Genomic DNA, 19117 nt, shown 5'->3' with positions numbered 1-19117 from the left:
ATATATATATATATATATATATATATGAATAGCTGTTTGGTGCTCAGTGTAGTAGAATTTTATTTCTCTTTAGTTTGTTACATCCATGCTAGATATCACAAGTCATGTAGAGGCTGCTGTGCAGTATTATGGAAGTCCTGGGAGAACTGTGTAAGGTAAATGTTAGGAGAATAATAGCTTGGCTCCTGTCTGGTTTTGTGCTTCTCATATAATCTTAAACTTCTCAGAAATTGTTCTTCAAGTCTCATGGGTTCAGAGACAGCCCAAGTGCGATTTACAACATTTGGCTTACACATGTTTGTAATGCTGACATTCTGTATTAAGCATACAAAATTCTGAAGCTCAGTTTAATCTTTAAATATGTGCATTTTAAAAAACTGTTGCTTTATTTTACTATTGTGCATTAGTGTATATTTAGGTACAGCTTCTGGTTTCAATTCTTGTCTCAGAATATTCTTTTTGTTTTATTTTTTGTTTTTCGAGACAGCGTTTCTCTGCAACAGCCCTGGCTGTCCTGGAATTAGGTCTTTGACCAAGCTGTGACCTTGATCTCACAGAGATCTTCCTGCCTCTGCCTCCTGAGTGCTGGGATTAAAAGTGTCCACTGCCATCCCTGCCATCTGGCACTTTTTGCCCTTTAATGAAGGACTTCAAAGAAATTTCTTTACATTTACCCAAAGGGGAGATGGCATGATTGGTAAGGTGGCTTTTCCAGAATGAAGTTTGCCTATTACATTCTGGATGTGCCAATCCTGTGACTCCCCAAATGTAGGAAGCTCGGTTCACAGTAGGTGGTAAAGGATTGTGGGAGAACAGTAAAGAAGTTCTTTGTAGCAAGGATTTCCAAAGTATGCTGGTCTAAAGTCTTAGTGAGGCGCACGTGTCTAACACCCTTCGCTTCCAAAGACAGTGTACACCGGCATTGACCATCACTGGAAAGACCCTGTCTTCGCCACCTGTGGACAGCAAGTAGACATTTGGGATGAACAAAGAACCAGCCCCGTGTGCTCAATGAACTGGGGATTTGACAGTATATGCAGTGTTAAATTTAACCCCATTGAGGTAATGTTCCTTTAAAAAATAAGTTCTGCTTATTGTTTAACATGAAGTCTGAGTCCTGTTTAGGAAACATTTTCTACATTTGAATGGTTTTCTGGCATTTGATAAGTTTTCCAGGTTATATTTGGGTTCTGTGAACTCTCAGCTGACCTCAGAGTAGAATCCAAATAAATACTTGCCTCTTTATGGTTTTGTTTTTGAAGCCATTGTGCATCATAGACTGGTCTTGAACTTGCGATCCTTTCCATGCTCTCCACACTGCTCCATCTGTACCATTGTACTTTGAGGATGATGCTCCTTTTCCTTTGTCCTCCTGCGGTCACGAGAGTGAGCACTGAGCATGCTGGTCCATGTCTGTAAGTGACAGGGTGCCCATGGCTCACAGTAATATGCATGGCCACTCCTGGACTGCATGGTTAGTACTTTCAGGTCGTCTGTGCTCTGAAACGTGAGTTTATTCCTAATTCCTTCTTGGTCTAAGTGCAGATGTGAGGTTGGCCTTGCATACTATCTATTTGTGAACTTGGGAAGAGAGGCTGGCCTGGAGGCTAATGGGGCCATTGGATTCCAGACCTTTCCATGATCTTTTCTGAATGCATAACAATAAATGGCCTCACTGTCCAGAAGACTCAGTCAAGACACCCTTTCTTTCAGTGTTACTAGGAAGCTACTTTGTAAATTTGTAAGAGGAAATCCTGGAATGCAGATTTCAGACTCTCTCAGAGCCAGTGTGGTAAGAGAGGGAGGGACAGCTAGGCCAGAGTAGCGGAGTATAACTGTACATGCCGTGTGCTGGGACGTGGTGTGCTGCAGCACAGTGTGAGCTTGTGCTAGACAGTTTGCCAAGAGGCCAGCAGACATGGCTACCCTGCCTCCAGAATGTGCTTGGATTCACATTTCTGCGTGAGGCTGCCCACGGGCCCAGAGCAGGGGTTGCAGCGTATCCACTGCCTGTTACAGTGTCTCACTAGAACACAAGCAGACCCTCTTACTCTACTGTCTGTAGCCACTTTTTTACCATAGTGAAAAATTGGAATCATTGCTCTGGGAATCACATGCCTGTAAAGCCTAAAATACCTTCTTTCTGGCTTTTTATGGAGAAGGTTCACTGATCCCTAGTCTTGATTTTGTCAGAGCCATGTGTTCTGGGTGCCTCCTGTATCTTCCTTCCCCGTCTTCTCTTTGGTTGTCGTTACTAACACACAGCAGGAAACACAGACAGTGATTGCTAGTTTTTGACAGGGCATACAAATATTTTGCTTTCCTATTTTGATGAACATATCAGAAGAGCTAATGGCCAGTTGTGAAATCATAATTACTGGTCATGACCTATCGACCATGGTTTTCAAACTTGCCTATTTAATAGCTCTATTTGTCCACTAGCTTTTTTTTTTATCTTATGAATTGACTTAGTGATAAAAGCAAATGATGTGCATGTCTCTTACCCTGTATTAAAGCTAATGGAGAGGGCGGGGCCGATTGCTGTGAACAAACAGAGTAGTTATTTCCTTTATTCATTAATAATTAATTTTCTGTTAAAATATTGAAGCCTAAAATTCTGGTAAAGTCAGAAGTTAATACTGAGGATTGTCACATTTTGCAATGTGAAAGTTTATATTCAGTCCGGGTGGAACTTTTTGCTATGTTCATTTCAAAGTCTTTGTTTTAGAAATTGGCCCTGGTCTTACTCAAAGGTAACATAATGAGAAGCTACTAAAAGTTAAGAGGTTAAGGGGCAGCTAACAGAGATCTCAGAAGCAACCATTGAGACAGGCTTTTGAAAACGGGGACCCAGATCATGCCTTTTCCCTTCGTTTCTATTTCATTAAACTCTGTGCACATCGTAGGAACTGCTCTGCTTGCGACAGGAAGTGGTGGTAGACAGAAGCCAAGAGCTCTGGTATCTGGAGCCACGACTAAGGAAGAGTGTTGAGGGATGACTTCGTGGGAAACAGGCCTGCTGTATAAGCTAGAGGACTGAACTTGGATCCACAGCACCCATGTAGAAGCCGAGCATGTGGTCTGTCTGTAGCCTATGTTAGGGTGCAGAGACAGGGATCCTGAGCATAGCAGCATGCCTAGAACCTATGTTAAGGCGTGGAGACAGGAATCCTAGGGATTCACAGGTCAGTTCTAGCCAACATGGTGAGCTTCAGGGTCAGTGAAAGACTGTCTCAGAAAATAAAGGGGATAGAGGAGCCAAGAGATGACTCAGTGGTTAAGAGTACTTGCTGTTCTTGTAGGAGACCTAGATTTGGTGCCTGGCATCCACATGGGTGTCTCACAGCCATCTGTAATTCCAGTTCCAAGGAACCCATCACTCTATTCTGCATCTACAGGCACCAGACATACATGCAGGCAAAACAGTTATTCACATAAAATAAATGAATTCTCAAAGATTTTTGAAGGGCTAAGAAGATGGGGGAGATGGCTCAGTAGGTAAGCACACTTGCCCACATACCACCAGCCTGAAGCCTGAGTTAATTCCTGGAACCCATGTGGCAGAAGGAGAAAACTCACTCCTGTAAGGCTGTTTCCCAGTGTCCACACCTGTGAAGATTACACGCATGCGCTAAACCATGTGAAGGCTAGAGCAGCACAGTTGGCTTCCAGGCACAGGCGAGCCCACCCCTCATATGCACACACCGTACACGCACAAGTGGAATCAGGCCTCTACTGGATGGTAGCCCATTTTCACTCAACACCAAGGCCTGTCATAAGTGTCATGAGTCATGTGGCGGTACATGCCTGGAAACCAAGACCGGAGGGTCACAAGCTTGATGCCATCCTGGACAGTGTAGTGAGCTAAAGACTCCTGTGGAAGGAGGGGAGGAAGACAGATGGACACACATGGCTCAGGAGATAGCTCAGGGAGTATAACGTGTGCTGAGCAATAATGAGGACCTGGGCTTGCATCTCTAGCATTCATGTAAGAACTAGGCACGCTAGTGCATGTCCGCAACCCAGTGCTATGAAGCGCAGAGATAGGCGGATCCCAGAATGTGCCGACCAGCCACTGGAGCTGGATGGTGGCTGCGGAAGATGTCCTGTGACAAAGGATAGGACAGAGAGCAGGAGAAAGACATCCAACATTGACCTCTGATTTCCACGTGCACCGTTACTCGCATGCATGCATAAACCACACACACGCACAAGCACATGGTGTACACACTCAGTCGGATAAAGGACAGGGCATATTTATGCAGCAGCCACAAACAAAAGGAAATGTTTACTTCTAATAAAGCAAAAAATTTGAGTGTTTAGGAAATATTGTCATAGTTGTAATAAAAAGTACATTCTCACATGACAGTGATATTAGCATCACTTTTAAAAAATAAGCAACCTTAAATGTCACAATTCATAAAATCGTTGACACTTTTGATTCACTAATGCCACTCCAGAAATTTTATGTTAAGGAAACAATTCAAAAGAAGAGTTTAATGTCTGAAAATATTTCCTGAAGTCTTATTTATAGCAGTCAAAAGTAGTAACTAAATCTTACATTGGAGAGCAGGTAAGTAAAATACGTTCTGCTAGAAACAGGGCGTACTGTTATTGCCACTACCTAAAATACATGCATGGAGATTTAAACATGAAAATACTTGTCTTAGCTGAGATTATGGGTAATTTATTATACCCTCATAAAATGGGATATAGTCAGTGTTACAGTTAATATTTAACTTAAATATTAAAGATAAATGATTTTTGTTTTAAATAGACATCATTTGCTTCCAAGCCAGAATTTTAATTGGTGATTGTTGCCATTATTTTTAGACATTTATCCTGGGAAGTTGTGCTTCTGATAGGAATATAGTACTGTATGATATGCGGCAAGCCACGCCTCTGAAGAAGGTGAGTTCTGGTCTTGTCTGAGTGTCATACAGTTGTTAAGGCATTCTGTATATCAAGTGACGATGGTAATGACATCCAGCTCTCCATTGATTTTAGACTCTGTCTCTTTGAGACTTCAATAATGCCAGTACTCCTTAGGAGTTTCATTAGTCCTTGCTATATTGAAGTTTTTAAAATGAAAGATGTTTCATTGCATTACTTAATATGTACTAATTGGAAGGGGGCTTGATTATCATGCGGCATAGCCATTATTTTATTCAAAATGGTTTTAGCACTCATCCATATGGCAGCTATTTTAATTATATGCTGATGCTAGTTCAGCTCTTTGTTAGACAAGCACTGTCTTGTTGATGAGGGGGTTTTCCATAGTTTTTTCATTCGCCATGGTCATTTCAGGACTTAGATATCAAAGTTAATACATCGTTTGCCGACTGTCAAGAGAGGAATGTTGTTTGTACATGGAGTGGACTACCATTTTAAGAAGAGTTGACATCAAGCATTGTAGTATTGTCAGGGCACAAGAAGGGCTAGATGTGATTCATGCGCCATGAGTGTATGGCACAGTTCACATATTGATTTCCTTTTGTCAGTTAGATGTGGTGGTCCAGGTTTGCGGTCCTAGCACTCGCTAGGTGAAGGCAGGAGGACCAGGAATTCAAGGTCATCCTGACATTGAGTTCCAGGCCAGCTTGGGCTCAATGAGACTCTAGCAAAAGAATAAGAAAAAAAAACATTTTGTAATATGTTGATAGATTCAGAAATATTAAAAGTAGGAAGAATGAGATTAGTATATTATTCATTAAAAGTGAAAATTAGTTATTTATCCTGTGATACATGAACTTTGATGGTATTACCCAGTACCTTGCTGTATATTTATAGAAAAAAGACATACTTTTTAGCTGACATGAAGTTCTAGTTTACTGAATAGTAGTCTTTGCAAGTACACACATCTGCATACACAGCCTGCTTTAGTGAATGGAAGACAGTAACTGCAGTCTGTCGTCTGGTGCACTCACAGTCTCAGCCCAGCTGGCATTGCGTTCATTTGTTTTAAACAGTAAGGCAGTGCTTACTTGGGTTTGTCATTTGAAGTCCAGGGGCTAGGTGTTAACTGTAGTTACTGCTCTGTTCTCAGGAATAGTCATTGATTTCTTTCCCCATGCTCTGAATTGTGCACTGTGCATAATAAAGGACTTGTTCAAATCAGACCAAAAGAAAGTAGATGTATTATTTCCTATATGTTAATTTGTGGTGGTGGGTGATCCTTTCTCAGGTTATCTTGGATATGAGAACAAATACAATCTGCTGGAACCCTATGGAAGCTTTCCATTTTACTGCAGCAAATGAAGATTATAAGTAAGTGTCTCTCCTTAGAAACTCATCTACTCGCTGCATGGCCTTGTTAACATGCACATCTCACCTGCTGAGGGCGCTTTCGTGAACGAATTTGGAAGCTGCCTTTCTTAGGCTGAAAATAATTTCCCAAATTGGAGAAGTTTTTAGAAAAAAAAAATTCTTTTGGATTTTAGAATAACTTAGACAAAGAACAGTAAACTGGCATCTTTGGGTAAATCCTGTTTGTGCCACAGTTCATGCCTGTGGCTGTGATTGTTTGCTGTCTCCTGGTCTGGCTGCCCTCATGTTGTGATGCCCATGCTGGGGAGTTACAGTACAGACCTGATGCCTCCTTTGGCCAAGCACAGGAAACTATATGATCCCTGCTGTAGGCCATTTAAGTGACGACTGGACCAGCAGTTGTAGTGTTGCAAGTCTGTGTTCCTAGCATTCCAGAGGTTGAGGAAGGAGAATTGAGTGTGAGGCTACCAGGGTTACATGGTATGTTCAAAGCCAGCTTGGGTTCTATAGAAAGACATCGTTTCAGAACAAACATGAACAGTGCTTGGCCCGTACATTACCGTACCTGTAATGGTGTTTTACAGGTGTTTCTGACTCCTCAGGCAGCTGTAGCTCTTGTAGTTAAACTGTCTGCTGTCATTAGTAAAGAAACAGAAAGTGATTGTTTCAATTTTTAGCTTAGTAGTTGCATATATGTTCTGTGCCTGAAAAGCTGACCTGGCAGACTTCCTTTGAACTCTGAGATCTAGATCCTCATGTGATGCTTTACTCCTGTTGGACGTTGCCCATTGGCTGTCCCATCCATTGCCTCGGTGTTTGTCCAGTCAGGTCAGATGTGTTAGCCAAAGAGCCTAATCCAGTGAAAAGTATAGATCAGTCTTACTTTAGTTTTATTTTTAATGCATTTATTATTATTTTAAAGGACGTTTTTCTTTCTTTGGTTTTTTTAAGATAGGGTTTCTCTGTGTATCCATGATTATCCTGGAACTTACTCTGTAGACCAGGCTGGCCTTGAACTCAGAGATCTGCCTGCCTCTGTCTCCTGAGTACTGGGATTAAAAGTGTGAATCCCTGCCTGGCTTTAAGTACATTTTTTTAAATATTTATTTATTTATTATGCATACAATATTCTGTCTGTGTATATGTCTGCAGGTCAGAAGAGGGCACCAGACCTCATTACAGATGGTTGTGAGCCACCATATGGTTGCTGGGAATTGAACTCAGGACCTCTGGAAGAGCAGGCAATGCTCTTAACCACTGAGCCATCTCTCCAGCCCTTTTAAGTACATTTTTAACAACTTTTTTGAGAAGATACAAACTTCGTGGATTTGAACTTTAGATTTTTCTGTATTTTAAATCTGTCCACCAGAGGCTGGAGAGATGGCTCATCAGTTAGAGAGTTTTCGTTACTCTTGCAGAAGACCCATGTTCTGATGCCAGCACCCACGTTGGGCAGCTCACAGCCACCTGTAAGTCTGGTTCCAGGTGTCTGACGCCCTCTTCTGGCTTCTGAAGACCCCTGCACATACGTAGTGCACACACAGACAAGGAAGCGCACACACATGCACATAAGTAAAAAGTCTTTGTATAGATTAGAGACTAAACAGCAGTATCAGCTCGTACTTGGAACTACAGGTTCTTCAGTGGCACTGCCTGAAGTTCTCTCGTAGGATTCCTGTATTGAGAAGTGCAGCGGCGCCATTAGCAGTACCAGCCACATTGAGGCCTTTACTTCCTCTAATAGATGCTTTGAAATGAAAGAGTGCTGAGCAATTAAAGACAACAAAAGACAAGAGTCATTCTGCAGCTCAGTGACCTCTCTGCTAAGATCTAAAGTACATTGTGAACTAGCTCTTCGCCAAAATAATCTTTTTTCAGAGCCTTCTTGGAAATTCTCACTTCTTGCCTTGGAAAGAATTACATACAGTTCCTAAAACCAGACATATCTCTTATAAGAAATGACTGCTAGTTTTTCATAATTGTCCTTATTTTTAAAATACTCTTGGTGAGTATGATGGTGTATTCCTGTAATCCTAGCACTGGGGAAACTGAGGCAAGAAAGATGAGGAGTTCAGGGTTATCTGCTATGGAGAAAATTTGGCTGCATGAGAGCCTCGCTCAGACAGAAGAGTCTGTTGTGGGGTCTCTGCTCTGTGTCAGATCTAAAGATTCAGATCTAAAGCATCCAGCTGTTACTGTAGGAAGTGGGTCTTGCTGTCTGTAGGAAGAAGGGTATAGAGTAGATGCTCCTCAAGAATGACCGTAGGCAATCCTGTCCAGAAGGATTAATGTGCTTGGAATTTGAACAGATTTGCATTTTTTTTTCTCCACAGAAGGTTGAAACAATTTTTAGAAAAGCATTGTGTTTTAAGGAAAGAAGTATTGGGAATCACGTGCCAGGAGGACAGTGTGTTGTAGCTGTCAAGTCAGAAATTAAAGCTCCAAATCAGAGAGACCCTGGCTCACGCCTAGGGGTTGTTGGAGGTTCTTAGAAGGAGCAGTGCTTTGGGCTGTTTGTTTTGGTCTTTTCTGAGATGGGCTCAGGTTGGCCTAGAACTTGCTCCTGTTTCAGTCTCTTGGTTGGTGAGGCTACAGGCATGAAGCCCTAAGTACCCTACCCAGAGTGGCTTGTCTTTTGATAGCAATATTATGAGTGTTTATAAATGCTTGCCTGTATGTGTTGGCTTCTATCATTATCCTAGTCCAGACAACTAACAAATGGCTATAGATTGAGGGTTTAAGGAAAGAGAATTATGTTATCCTAGTTTGGGAATTGCTAGCGTAACCAGGATCAGTTAAGGCCCTGTTCCAGAATGTGAACTCCTGTCCCCACAGAGGAGGCTGCTCTCTGGCCCTTCCACATTTGTGAGTGTGCTCATCTACGGGCACAACCCATCATGCACGTGTGGAGGTCAGAGGGCACCACGTGGTCCTGAGGACCGCGCTCAGGTCACTAGTCTGTCAGGTACACCCTTACCCATGGAGCTGTCACATTGGTTTGCTATTTTCTATTTTATGTGATGTCCCAAAGCAGAATTACTGGTGTTTTTCTCTGTGTCTTACCTGCCTTAACCGTATTCAGAATCGGACTGCTTATTAAGGGGGGAGGGAGTCCTTATTTAGCTAATGTTCTTTTAATACTACATATGGCTTCTTTGCAGAAATTTGAATGAAACATTTAATGATGTTTTACAGCTTGTATACTTTTGATATGCGTGCCCTGGACACGCCTGTTCAGGTCCACATGGATCACGTCTCTGCAGTACTTGACGTGGACTACTCCCCCACTGGGAAAGAGTTTGTGTCTGCCAGTTTCGATAAGTCTATCAGAATCTTCCCTGTGGAGAGGAGCCGGAGCAGGTATGTGACTGGCACGAGCCACGTGGGTTTGCATGGTCTGTTTAGTCCTGGTAACCCTTTGTTTTTCTTAGAAGGTGGCTGGTGGTGTGTATATAATAGGGCTTGGGGATTGTGACATGGAGTGTCACTCCACTGAATTGTGTCGGATCAAATCAGGTGGTTTGTTTTATTGAGTAGAAGATTATTTCCATATAATTAATAATCTTACTAAAAGTTGAATTTGATGGTTAAGAACTCAGATAATTTCTTTTTCTGAAAGTAGTTTTAAAAGCAATGAATACTACTCCCTGGTATTGTTTTTTACACATTCAAATTCAACTTACTCTACCAGGCAAAAATGTGCAGGAAAAGCGGTTTAGATATTGAGCTCATTCTCCTCCTTTCTAGGTTAGTCAGAACCTATGAAGTGGTCCACACAAGGTAGTTACCAACAATCAAGAGTTAATCCGATGAAAAGTTCTGAGACATTTTATTAATGGCTAGACCAAGAGCAGGCTTGTGCTTCTGAAATGTCTCTTGGTGACCAAGCTCAGGGTACATCATTTTAAAAGACAAAATCCCAATTTACTTCCGTGCTCAGGGGAATGCCACTGGGGCGGGGTTATCTTCCCGTATGGTAGCATCTGCTCTCTTGCAAGCCTCAGCAGTGCATTCTAGACATTACACGACAATTATTTCTGATTTATTGTAGTTTTATGTTTAAGGTTACACGAACACCAAATTTTTTGTGTAATAAGTCTAGACCGTGGTTAGGTTCACGGACAGTCCCCAAAGCGTTGCCAAGGCAGATGTGGCTGTCGAGGGGGCTGGAAGGCGGCGAAGTAGAAAAGCAGACATAAAATGCAGTGGGGACAAGATGGCATTAACTTGGTCACTTCACCTGTGTCCTCTGTTGAGCTGGGAGGTGGGAGATGCTACGCTGATCCACTGGGTATCTCAGCCTATGAGCACACTTAGTATGAGCTGTTTCCTACAGCTTAACTTTACCACTTATTATATGTGATTCAGTGTGCTATTTATACATCCGTGTATTTTTATGTTGAGGCAGTTGATAGAAAATTGTGGCATTTTCAGAGACATCGGAAATTTTGTACTTTATTTTTTACTTCACTGGCTGACTTGGTGATGCTGGGGATGTTACTAGGCCCTCATGCAAGTGCTGTACCCATGGTTCTTTCCTTAGACCGTCACTCCTCCTTAGAGCCTGGCTCATGTGCTGTGGTTTACAAACTGCATGCACACTCTCTGTTCTTAGGAGTGCTCAGACGCTCTCCTGTAAGCACACATAAACCAAGGGAAACTGAAACAATTGATCCCATAAAACTTAGGACACTAAGCTTGGTGCTCCTCAGGATGTAGAAACAGGAAGATTGTAAGTTCCAGGCTGTTTTGGTTTGCTTTCTATTGCTGCGGCGAAGCACCATGACCAAGCAACTTGGGGAGGAAAGAGTATCTGATTTATACATCCTAGTCAGTCTGTCATGAAGGGGAGTCTGTTGAATTATCTCGATTTGAGAAATAACCAGGCTAGCTAGAAGATAAAACAGTTACGTTTTTATTTATTATAAGAGGCAAACTCAGGAAACAGAAACAAGAAGTCCAAGCTCAGCTGTGCTGTGAGGGAACCATACAAGGAGAAGGCACAAAGCCACACCCTAACTTGGTCCCATCTCTTAAAGATAATTGGTTTACAGAGATTCCCTATCAGGAGTCAGGACAGGAACTCAAGGCAGGAACCTAGAGGCAAACACTAAAGCGGCATTCATGGAGGAATGCTGCTCACTGGCTTACTTCCCAATGGCTTGATCAACCAGGTTGGTTTGTTTTTAAACCACTAGAACTCCTTTTTCCAGGGATGGGCTGTCACACATCAGTCATTGATCAAGAAAATGCCCCACAGATCTACCTATAGCTTCATCTGATGGAGGCATTTGAACTTCCTCTTCCCGAGTGACTCTTGCTTGTCAGATTGACAAAACTAACCACACAGGCTGTCCTACAAAATCACAGTGGGACAGACAGAGACTGTTGACAGATTAGGATAGTCAGTCAGAGATATATGATTGCTCATAAATGCCTATTAAAACATAAAAAGAAAATAATTTAGATGAATATATAAATGCACGTGTGTGTGTGTGTGTGTGTGTGTGTGTGTGTGTGTGTGTGTGTGTGTGTGTGTGTGTGTTTTCCCTTTCTTGGTTGAGTGACCTAGGATTGTAGACAGAAGTTTTTACCCTCCCTGGTCCCGTAGCCGTTCAGTCCCAAAGAAACACACTGAGGCTTATATTAATGACAAATTGTTTGGCCTATTAGGTTATTATTAACTGGCTCTTAGAACTTAACCCATAATTCTTGTTTAGTCACATGGCTTAGTACCTTTTCTCAATGAGGCATTCTTATCTTACTTCCTCTGTGTCTGACTGGTGACTGCATCTCTGCCTTTCCTCTTCCCAGAATTCTCCTAGTCTTGTTGTCCTGTCTATATTGCCTGCCTGGCTACTGGCCAATCAGCGTATTAAACCAATACGAGTGATAGATCTTTACGGTGTATGAGCATTTTCCCAGAGCACAGGATTCCTGGAGAAAGCTGTAGTGATGTGTCTAGCTGGTGATGAAGGGAAGAAAGGGGAGATACCACACTGTTGTAGTGCAGTAAGAAAGACCTTCCATACAGCCATCCTGAGAGCGGGGAACTCCACCTTTTCGGTCCTAGCTACTCTGCGTGTCTAAAGTCCTCACTGTTGTAACTTTCTCCGCTCTAATGTGAGGAAGCTGCATTGATACCGCGTCTTACTCATTCCCAGCAGACGATTGCGATGGCTGCTGGGCTTGAGTCAGGTGCACTAGTGAGTATTCTCAGGGCTTCAGTTTTCACTGCACACTTCTGTCCTCTGCTGCTGGTGGCTCTTGTAATGACCGTGGCATTCCCCCACGTTCCTGTGAAGTTTGCAGTTTCCTACAAGAGTCTTACGCTTGTAAAAGTATGAAGAATCAAAAACTCCATCATTTGTTGGGCATCTAGCTTTCTAAAGGTAGCGGGATTGTGCTACTATGGTGTGTAAGCAAAGAATGGATGGAACGAGTCAGAGAATAGGAAGTGGAATAGTTGAGGTATAGCTCAGGAGCCCAAAGGCTGGGCTATTTAATGCAGGTCTACCTAGGAAGCTCAGGTGGTAACAGAGTTATAGATAGGAATTCTTACACTCCATTGATGGGGGATTTTGTTCTGGTGTCATTTGAACATTCAGTAGTGTTCTTCTTCCTGTTTATCCAAACATGCCACTCCTTTATCTGCTTGAGAGCTAGTTCCAGTTCATCCTCCATGGTCTGTTCTTCCTTTCTGTCATTACAGAGAGCATGTGTAACCAAGCTTATGCAACACTTTGAATGTTGTTATTTATGTTATTTTAAAAGTATTTGCTCTTGAAAGACATTAAAATGGTTGGAGTTCACTCTTTAGCTTTGAGGGTTAGTTTTGTCTTGTTTTAAAAGTCTCTTGTGCTGGGTGGTAGCACACATCTTTAATGCCAGCACTTGGGAAGCAGAGGCGGGCAGATCTATGAGTTCAAGGCCAGCCTGGTCTATGGAGTGAGTTTCAAGACAACCAGGGCTACACAAAGAAACCCTGTCTCTTAAAAAAGAAAAAAAAGAATCTTTTATATTCCAGACTGACTGTAAATTGCTATATATCCAAAGATGACATTGAACTCCTGATCCTGCCTCCCATGTGCTGAGCTTACAGGCATGTACCACCATGTCTGGTTTTATATGGTGCTGGAAAGCAAACCTATGACTTCATGCATGCCAGACAAGCGATCTATTTCTGTAACCCATTGAGTAAATTTAAGGTGGGTATATAGATCATGCTGGCTCTCGAATGTGCTTTAATTGTTAGAAATATGTGTTTATTTGTTGTGTCTGTTCATGCTGTGCACCTGCCATGGTGTGCCTGTGCAGGGGCTCTGTTCAGTGTTTCCACAATGTAGGGCTCCAGTAGTGCAAGTCCGATCACAATTTACTAAGCCAGCAAGCAAAATCAGTAGCATTCACAAGAGAAAGTGGGCTTAGACTATTTTGTCTTTAAAAATGTCTTCTACTGCCGGGCGGTGGTGGTGCACGCCTTTAATCCCAGCACTTGGGAGGCAGAGGCAGGCGGATCTCTGTGAGTTCGAGACCAGCCTGGTCTACAAGAGCTAGTTCCAGGACAGGCTCCAAAACCACAGAGAAACCCTGTCTCAAAAAACAAAAAACAACAAAAAAAAATGTCTTCTACTATAATGTTTAGTGAACTTCATACACTCAGCATGTTGTCAACAAGGGGCTAGGGACTACATAGTTCACCACTGAGAAGGACCTTGAGTTGCTTCAGTGCCTGCTGGAGCTTTGACTGAGTCACACGAGCAAGTTGTTTTTGGTGGTTACTGAAGATTAATTGAAATTCTAGTTTTGGGGTGTGTGTGTGTGTGTGTGTGTGTGTGTGTGTGTGTGTGTGTGTCAGAGAGGGCTTTTAGGAAAGTGGAGATGGTAAGAGATCAGCATGCAAAAATCAGGACATTGAAGAGAAGAACAAGTCTCTCATCCAGGCTTCATTGTTCCTTTTTTAAAAGTAAATTTCTTACAGTTTTAATGTTTAGTCCATACCTTAAAGCAGTGAACAAGGCTAGTGCATAAGTGCATCTAGAGATACGGTCTGTAAGTGGTTTTATCTGATGTGGTTGTCTGGTTTATTTTACTGTGGATAATTTGTTAGACTTGTTACCTTTCTGTTATGCATCTGCATTTTGACTTGTTTTTTCTGCATTTGGAATTAAAAAAGCTCATCTTAATTTCTTTTGACTTTTTCCTCTCTCTGAAGTGCCCTTCCTCACACTCCCCGTATAGAAGCTCCTGTGAACTCCCCCAGCCTGCTTTACAGCATCCCAAGTTCCGACTCGCCCTGCCTTTCAGGAGATGATTCTTACCTCAGCCTCTCAGACACTTCTGCAGCCCTCCCTGTTTTCACACATGTAAATAAACTCTCACTTCAGTTAGATTTTTTTAAGACAGTACCCAAGCATCAAGCAGAGCTGGCTCCAGCATGCTCAGGTGAGCTCTTTGGAGGCCACTGCATTAATTTTATTCCCAGTAAAATGTCATTGAGGGGTGGTGGCTGTTGACCTGAATTACACTGGGGATGAGTCAGTATTTGTTAAGAATAAGCCATGTCTAGCCAGGCGTGGAAGCACACTCACCCCCTTAACCCAAGCACTTGGGGGACAGAGGCAGGCTGATCTCTGGTCTACAGAGCTACACAGGGAAACCCTGTCTTGAAAGTGGGAGTGGAGGAAGCTCCCAAAGTTATCCCTGAATTGAAATTAAATTTTATTTGTATCTTATACTTTCAGCAGTTTTGTATCTCGTTTTGCTAAGTGTGTTTATATTTATTTCTATTATTGCATGTCAAGTGATCCATTTTTAATTTTAATTCCTAGGTATTTAGAATAGAACCTAATGGAATTAAACTGAATTTTCCTTTTATACTTTCTCAGGACACAAAAATAGTTTTCTGGTCCCTGGTAGACAGTGGTTAAAGAAATCTGTTTTAAAATTTCCTCTTCTGCAGGGAAGTGTATCACACAAAGAGAATGCAGCATGTTATCTGTGTGAAGTGGACCTCTGACAGCAAGTACATCATGTGTGGCTCTGACGAGATGAACATCCGCCTCTGGAAGGCTAACGCCTCGGAGAAGCTGGGCGTGGTAAGGCCACAGACCAGCTTTCAGTGTTCCTGAATGTCATTGTAAAAGCTTTTTGAAGTACCTGATTGATCAGATTAACCAAAAGACAGCACCAAAGCAAACAAAGGTTTACTGACTTTTCCTGCAAGGCTGGGCAGAGGGCTCTTTTGGGGGACCTGAGTTTATTCCTAGAACATACCAGACATAGATAGCAACAGGCCAGTACACCCTGACAGTGTGCTAAGGATGAGGAGGCTCCCTGCGGCTCCCTGTCCAGACTGGTGGACCAGCTAATTGGCAAGATCTGGGTTCAGAGACAGACTTGGTCTCAACTAAGCTGGGAGCAGTGGAGGACGACCCCATGTGGACTTTAGCCTTCCCGGCACCAGCTCTAGGTGTCCACACACAAGTGTGCTTTCAGAGGCTTTGTTTTTCTTTTTTGTGGGTTTGGTTTGGTTTGGTTTTGGTTTTGGTTTTGGTTTTTCAAGACAGTCTTTCTCTGTGTAACCCTGGCTGGACTGGAATTCACACTATAGACCAGACTGGCCTCAAACTCAGAGATCTGCCTGGCGCTGCGTCCTGGGTGCTAGGATTAAAGGTGTAAAGGTGTGTGCCACCACTGCCCGTTATCAGAAGGTTTGATGAATTCAGATTGATCACCCTCATGCTCTCCTGGTTCTTCGTTTTCTTTGGTGGGAGAGAGATGTAGAGAGACTCGGAGTGTGGGTTAGGAAGACACCGCTGCTGTCACAGCAGTGGGACTGAGCTCCACATCCCTGAGAGATCATCAGTGCCAAAGACTCAGAACCTAAATTGAAAGTAGAGTCCATGACAATGCAGCTGCATCCGGGTTGTAAGATAATGGTTGACTTGGGTGTTGTTGTTGTTTACATTTTCTAACGTTCCACCTTCCTCTGTAGAATGTACAGCTTGTTTCTGAGAGACAAGTACTAAAAGGGGAATGTTAGGTTTGAAGTGTTTTCTGCTTAGCCCTGGAAGTAAAATCCAGGCACACTCAGCAATAACGGAAGGTCATTCTATTTTAAATTCAGTTATCATTAGGTGTTTCACTCTGTCTCAGTATTCATTCATTATTAAATGTTCTAGTGTGTTTGCTTTGTTCTTAGCATTGTTAAACAAAACCTATTACGGGACCAAACACTTTTTTTCTTTTCGTGTAGTTAGGTTTTTACCAAAACCTAAGGTGACTAATTGCAATGGATGCCTTTTCTGTGCTCTATACCTGGTGTTTACGTTGTCGGCGTGCGGCTTCAGAGCTGCTGGGCTCGCAGAGGCCTGCAAGCTCACTGGCCATTTTGCTTGTGTGTTGTAAAAGCTGAATTTGGGGGAGGAGAAAGGGGTGCTCCCTAGATTTTTATACCCAAGAAAACTAAAGAATTGAAGATACTAAAATGCACTTTGCTTTAGCTTTCATCACGAGAAAAAGCAGCGAATGATTATAACCAGAAGTTAAAGGAAAAGTTTCAGTATCATCCGCATGTGAAACGCATTGCTCGCCATCGACATCTGCCGAAATCCATCTACAGCCAGATCCAGGAGCAGCGCATCATGAGGGAATCCCGTCGCCGGAAGTATGTGTTTGGACATTTGCCTCTAACCTCAGCACTTTTAATTGCCCTCCCCCTCGGCTCCCTCATCCCCATAGTCAAACGCACACTTTCTTATAAAGGAGTGGTCTATATACTAATGTGCAGTAGACATTTCTTGAACAACTCTCTGGGCTTTCCTCCTCTTTTCCAAAAGTGGGGAAATATCATCTAAGAGTATGTGTAAAGTACCAGTGAAGAAAGTGAATGACCGTAATAAGAACACACTTCTCAGTTGGAACAGTACAGTTGCAGCGTGAGCAGCATGGATAGGAGAGAGGGAGGAGCTGTTTTATGTTGAACTGGGGTGCTGTGCTTGTTTTGGCAGCGGGTGTTGTAACATTGGAACAGTACAGAGAGCGTTAGCATAGCTCCTGTGTAAGGATGGTGACGGATTTATGATCTGTCCGTTTATGAAATCTCTGTCTTGTGTGTGTGAGCGTGCACGTGCATGCGTATGTGTGAGCAAACATGCACATGTATGTGAATCCCTGTGCCCAGAAGCCCACAGCAAGTGTCCCTCTGTATCATCTTACTGTTGTGAAACAGTCTCACCGGTCCTGGAAATCACCTGTTTGCTGGACCGGTTGGCCAGTGAGCCCCAGGGATCCTCCTGTCTCCTCTCCAGTACTAATATTACAAACACACAATGCTTTTAAAAATCAGTTCTAATGTAGCTGTAATTATGAAATGCTATCCTATTTATTTTCTAAACAAATCCAAATTCCTATGATCCCAGTACTCTGGACCATGAGATCAAAGCCAACCTGGACTGCAAAGAATTTTAAAAACTCATATTTAGCAATCATTTCTTTAAAACATTCTAATGTGTTTTATCATAATATCCGAGATCTCATGTCTGTTTCTTGAGATGAGGGACTCACGGTGATTCCTAACCTGATCTTCAGCTCCTGGGCTCAAGTGGTGATCCTTTCTCAACCTGAGCAGCAGGGAAAGTTAGCATTTGAATCCACCCCCCCCCCACTCTCCTATGGATATACTCATGGAGCCCATAGAGAAATGCAGTGTGGACGTTCTAGAGCTGCTGGGGTTGCTTTACTAAACTGTATAGGTTACTCTTGCTTTGCTCTAGCGTACATGTGGGGTTTAATCATGTTTATGTCTCTTAGTAACTGTGTTACCTTTCAGACTTAGAGAAGAAGCTGAAAGTTTTGTTTGTTTTTGTTTTGTTGTCATCTTGTTTGTTTGTGTTGGAGGCAGTCTCAGTGTGGTGGCCTGGCAGTTCTGTAACTCACTCTCGAGACCAGACTGGCCTTAAACTCAGAGATCAGCCTGTCTCTGCCTCCTGAGTGCTGGGATTAAAGGCATCGCCAGCACACCTGGCTTTAAAGCCTACAGCACCATGTATTCCCAGGTGATCTCCCTTCCAAGTACTATCCGGTCCTGACCCTGCTTAGCTTCCAAGATCAGAAAAGATCAGGTACATTCAGAGAGGTATAGCCTTAGACACTGATGATTCATAAAATACAAAGCAATTAAATAACAAAAGTTGAATTTAACTTTTCACCTTATTCTCATTGGGAAATTTTTTTTCCCCAGTGGTCTTTCTAGTGAAAGAAAATGCTTTATGATTTAAAATTTGTGTCTGTTGGCTGAGATGATTTTTTTATGTACTTGCTCATATTTTATGTATTTTGTTTATTTCTAGGGAAATGAATCGTCGTAAACATAGCAAGCCTGGATCTGTGCCAGTTGTGTCAGAGAGGAAGAAACACGTAGTGGCAGTTGTGAAATAATGTTTTCTCTTCCTACCGAGCTTGATATATAATTATTTGCTACTTCTGATCTGGGAACTCTGTAAATAAACGTCCTGGCTCTGGATTAATAGTAAACATTGCAGTTGTGTGTTTTTCTCTCCTTTCCCTCCCTGACTCAGCTCCTCTTGCATTTCCTGCTCACCCTGTGGCTGACCTAAAGGCTGGCTGCACAGGAGCAAAGGCTGCGTGTGCTTTCATTTGCCGTGAGGCAGGTGAAAACACCGTGTATGTTTGCCTGGTGTCCTGTCAGCATTTGGTGCTCCTGCCATGAAGAGAAGTGCCACCTGCTGAGTCACAGGCTCTACCTCCTGCCGCAACCTGGTTTCCATAGTGATCAGTGTCCCACACTTTGCAGGGCCTGACTAGTCAGAGATGTGAGCAGTTTCCT

At 42.7% G+C, this 19117-nt stretch overlaps 1 protein-coding gene across 1 annotated transcript in view; it reads left to right on the top strand.

The window, feature by feature from the left end:
• Dcaf13 (DDB1 and CUL4 associated factor 13) overlaps positions 1-18797 on the top strand; it is a 28651-nt gene extending 9854 nt beyond the window's left edge. Inside the window, exons 5-11 of the mRNA XM_005367536.2 lie at positions 907-1062; positions 4834-4911; positions 6185-6267; positions 9463-9627; positions 15230-15365; positions 16773-16936; positions 18621-18797. Of these exons, the coding sequence (XP_005367593.1) occupies positions 907-1062; positions 4834-4911; positions 6185-6267; positions 9463-9627; positions 15230-15365; positions 16773-16936; positions 18621-18708 (870 nt within the window). The 3' untranslated portion in view covers positions 18709-18797. The remainder of the gene's footprint in view (positions 1-906; positions 1063-4833; positions 4912-6184; positions 6268-9462; positions 9628-15229; positions 15366-16772; positions 16937-18620) is intronic.
• The last annotated feature ends 320 nt before the right edge of the window (positions 18798-19117 follow it).

This window comes from Microtus ochrogaster, unplaced genomic scaffold (assembly GCF_000317375.1).
Source record: "Microtus ochrogaster isolate Prairie Vole_2 unplaced genomic scaffold, MicOch1.0 UNK19, whole genome shotgun sequence".
Classification (NCBI taxonomy): domain Eukaryota; kingdom Metazoa; phylum Chordata; class Mammalia; order Rodentia; family Cricetidae; genus Microtus; species Microtus ochrogaster.
This window is presented reverse-complemented; position numbering and strand designations above follow the sequence as displayed.